The following is a 2,161-nucleotide window of genomic DNA, read 5'->3' on the forward strand; positions in this document are numbered from 1 at the left end:
CAAACATCTCAATTCCCTCCCCCTCATATGAGACACACCCATCTCCCCAACCCCCATGCCCAGGTCCCGGGGCACTGTGGAAGCCTCATTGACAAACAACGGAAAACCCCTCTCAGGTGCACACTGCTCCCAGGACTGAAAAAAGAGAAGTATAACCCTTTTTCAAGGCAGCGCCTCTGTCTTTCCCTCTGTCTCCCAAAGGAGAACACAATGCAACCCAGCAGGTCCTCACAGCCAGGCAGCACTCACCTCCCGCAAGTGTTGTCCCACAGCATCTCTAACCAACACCGACAGCCCCGCCCGGCCATCATCCACCTGGTCCACCTGAGCCTGCAGTTTCTGAAGCACAGCTGTCAGCTCCTGCAGCCTCTCATCATGGCTGCGGCACTGTCCAGACAAAGAGGCCACCTGCTGCTCCATGTCACGTGTCCAACGCCACTGAAAAGCCTCATCATCACCCTGAGATAGCAAACAAGGAACAAAATCCAGCAGTCAAATGACCACAGCACGGGGTCAGTCAGAAACACAAATCAATCTATTACAGCAAGGTGCCAACTGCAGGGCGCACAACACACTAAAAGGTAGTTCACGCAACCTTAATTACTACTGATTATCCTTACATGATATGACTGCAAGTGGTTTTCATCTTCTTCTTTATACTTTCCACATTTTGCAAGTCATGAACACTATTATGTTTTCTAAATTAAAACTAACTGAATGAGATTACTTTAACTGTGTATTACTTGAATTATTTTAGAATATTTAAGAAGCTATAAGACTTGCTTATCCTACACTTAAAAAATATTTTCTGAACTAGAACACATAACTGAACCTACCCTGCTCTTGAGTAGTATGAAAACTTACCCTGGAGAATACATATTTGCAATGCCAGTTAAGAGGACCTTCTAACTGGTTACCTGCAGAGGCTGGTTCAGGTGAGAAGTTTCAGGTTTAAGTATGTTCCTGGGGTCGTCTACCCTCTGTGTTCTCTGTATGTCTATCCAGTTCAGTATGGGCAGGAATGAAAGGAAATCACCCTGGCCCCACAAGGAGAGACCTGCTGGAGGACAGAACAGCCACACACATATACATGCTGCTTCTCAAAAATGGACTTCAATGCTCAATTTTTCACTATCTCACATACATATGTATGTATGTCTCCATCTAAGGCAACTAAGTCAAATTTTACTTACCTAGTAAAAGTAATAGTGGGATGATCAAGATTAAAAACTTACAAAAATTCCGAAGGCACCTAGAAATAAAATTGAAATCATTTAGTTTGGAAAAAGTAAAAGGCAAGTTCACCACTCTATTTTCCCTCTCTAGATAATTTTGTACCCATACCCTACACAAGAAATGCAGTGAGTTTTATCTATAAGGTTTGAGATACCTCCAGAAGAACCTTCCTATAAGACAACATTCTTGAGACCCACATTACCAGCACATTCGCAACTCTGCACAAGGTGCAGGTACCATAGGAAAGGCCCAATGTACCCTGCATCTCTACCCACCTGGGATCTCTGACCCCACTGAGGTCACTAGTGCCCTAGGAAAGGCACCCAGGCAACAGTCACAGGAACCACATTCGCATTCCCAAGCCCTCCCAGCCACACCAGCTTCCCACTGCCTTTCATTTGCACACCTCTAGTTTCCTAGTGATACCTGTCTCACCTATTTCACAGATTGATTTAAAAAATAAAATAAGTAGGCCAGGTGCAGTGGCTCACACCTGTAATCCTAGCACTCTGGGAGGCTAAGGCACAAGGATTGCTTGAGTTCAGAAGTTCAAAACCAGCCTGAACACGAGCAAGACCCCATCTCTACTAAAAATAGAAAAATTAGTTTGAGGTTGCTGTGAGCTATGATGTCATAGCACTCTACCAAGGGCAACAAAGTGAGACTATGTCTCCAAAAATAAACAAATTAATTAAATTAAATTAAAAATAGAAAAAATTATGGCTGGGCACCTGAGCTTAGTGGTTAAGTATTTCAGCCCTATGCACCAGAGGTGGCAGGTTTGAACCTAGCCCAGGCCCACTTAACAAAAAAAAATAAAAATAGAAGTATTAGCCAAGCATTGACTGTGGCAGGTGCCTGTAGTCCCAGCTCATTGGGAGGCTGAGGCAGGAGGATCACTTGAACCCAGAAGTTTGAGGTTGCT

General features: G+C 44.2%; 1 protein-coding gene across 4 annotated transcripts in view; it reads right to left on the bottom strand.

The window, feature by feature from the left end:
- Positions 1 to 2,161, bottom strand: part of SUN1 (Sad1 and UNC84 domain containing 1) — a 69,058-nt gene that overhangs the window by 27,541 nt on the left and 39,356 nt on the right. For 3 of the 4 annotated variants that reach the window (XM_023516511.1, XM_023516513.1, XM_012808692.2), the window contains 3 exons: positions 1,194 to 1,252; positions 918 to 1,060; positions 250 to 459 (listed from right to left, as the gene is read on the bottom strand). In XM_023516511.1, the coding sequence (XP_023372279.1) occupies positions 250 to 459; positions 918 to 1,060; positions 1,194 to 1,252 (412 nt within the window). The remainder of the gene's footprint in view (positions 1 to 249; positions 460 to 917; positions 1,061 to 1,193; positions 1,253 to 2,161) is intronic. The other variant, XM_023516512.1, reaches the window with a different exon arrangement.

The sequence above is a fragment of the Otolemur garnettii genome, unplaced genomic scaffold (genome assembly GCF_000181295.1).
Source record: "Otolemur garnettii isolate 467f Iridium unplaced genomic scaffold, OtoGar3 scaffold00092, whole genome shotgun sequence".
Classification (NCBI taxonomy): Eukaryota; Metazoa; Chordata; class Mammalia; order Primates; family Galagidae; genus Otolemur; species Otolemur garnettii.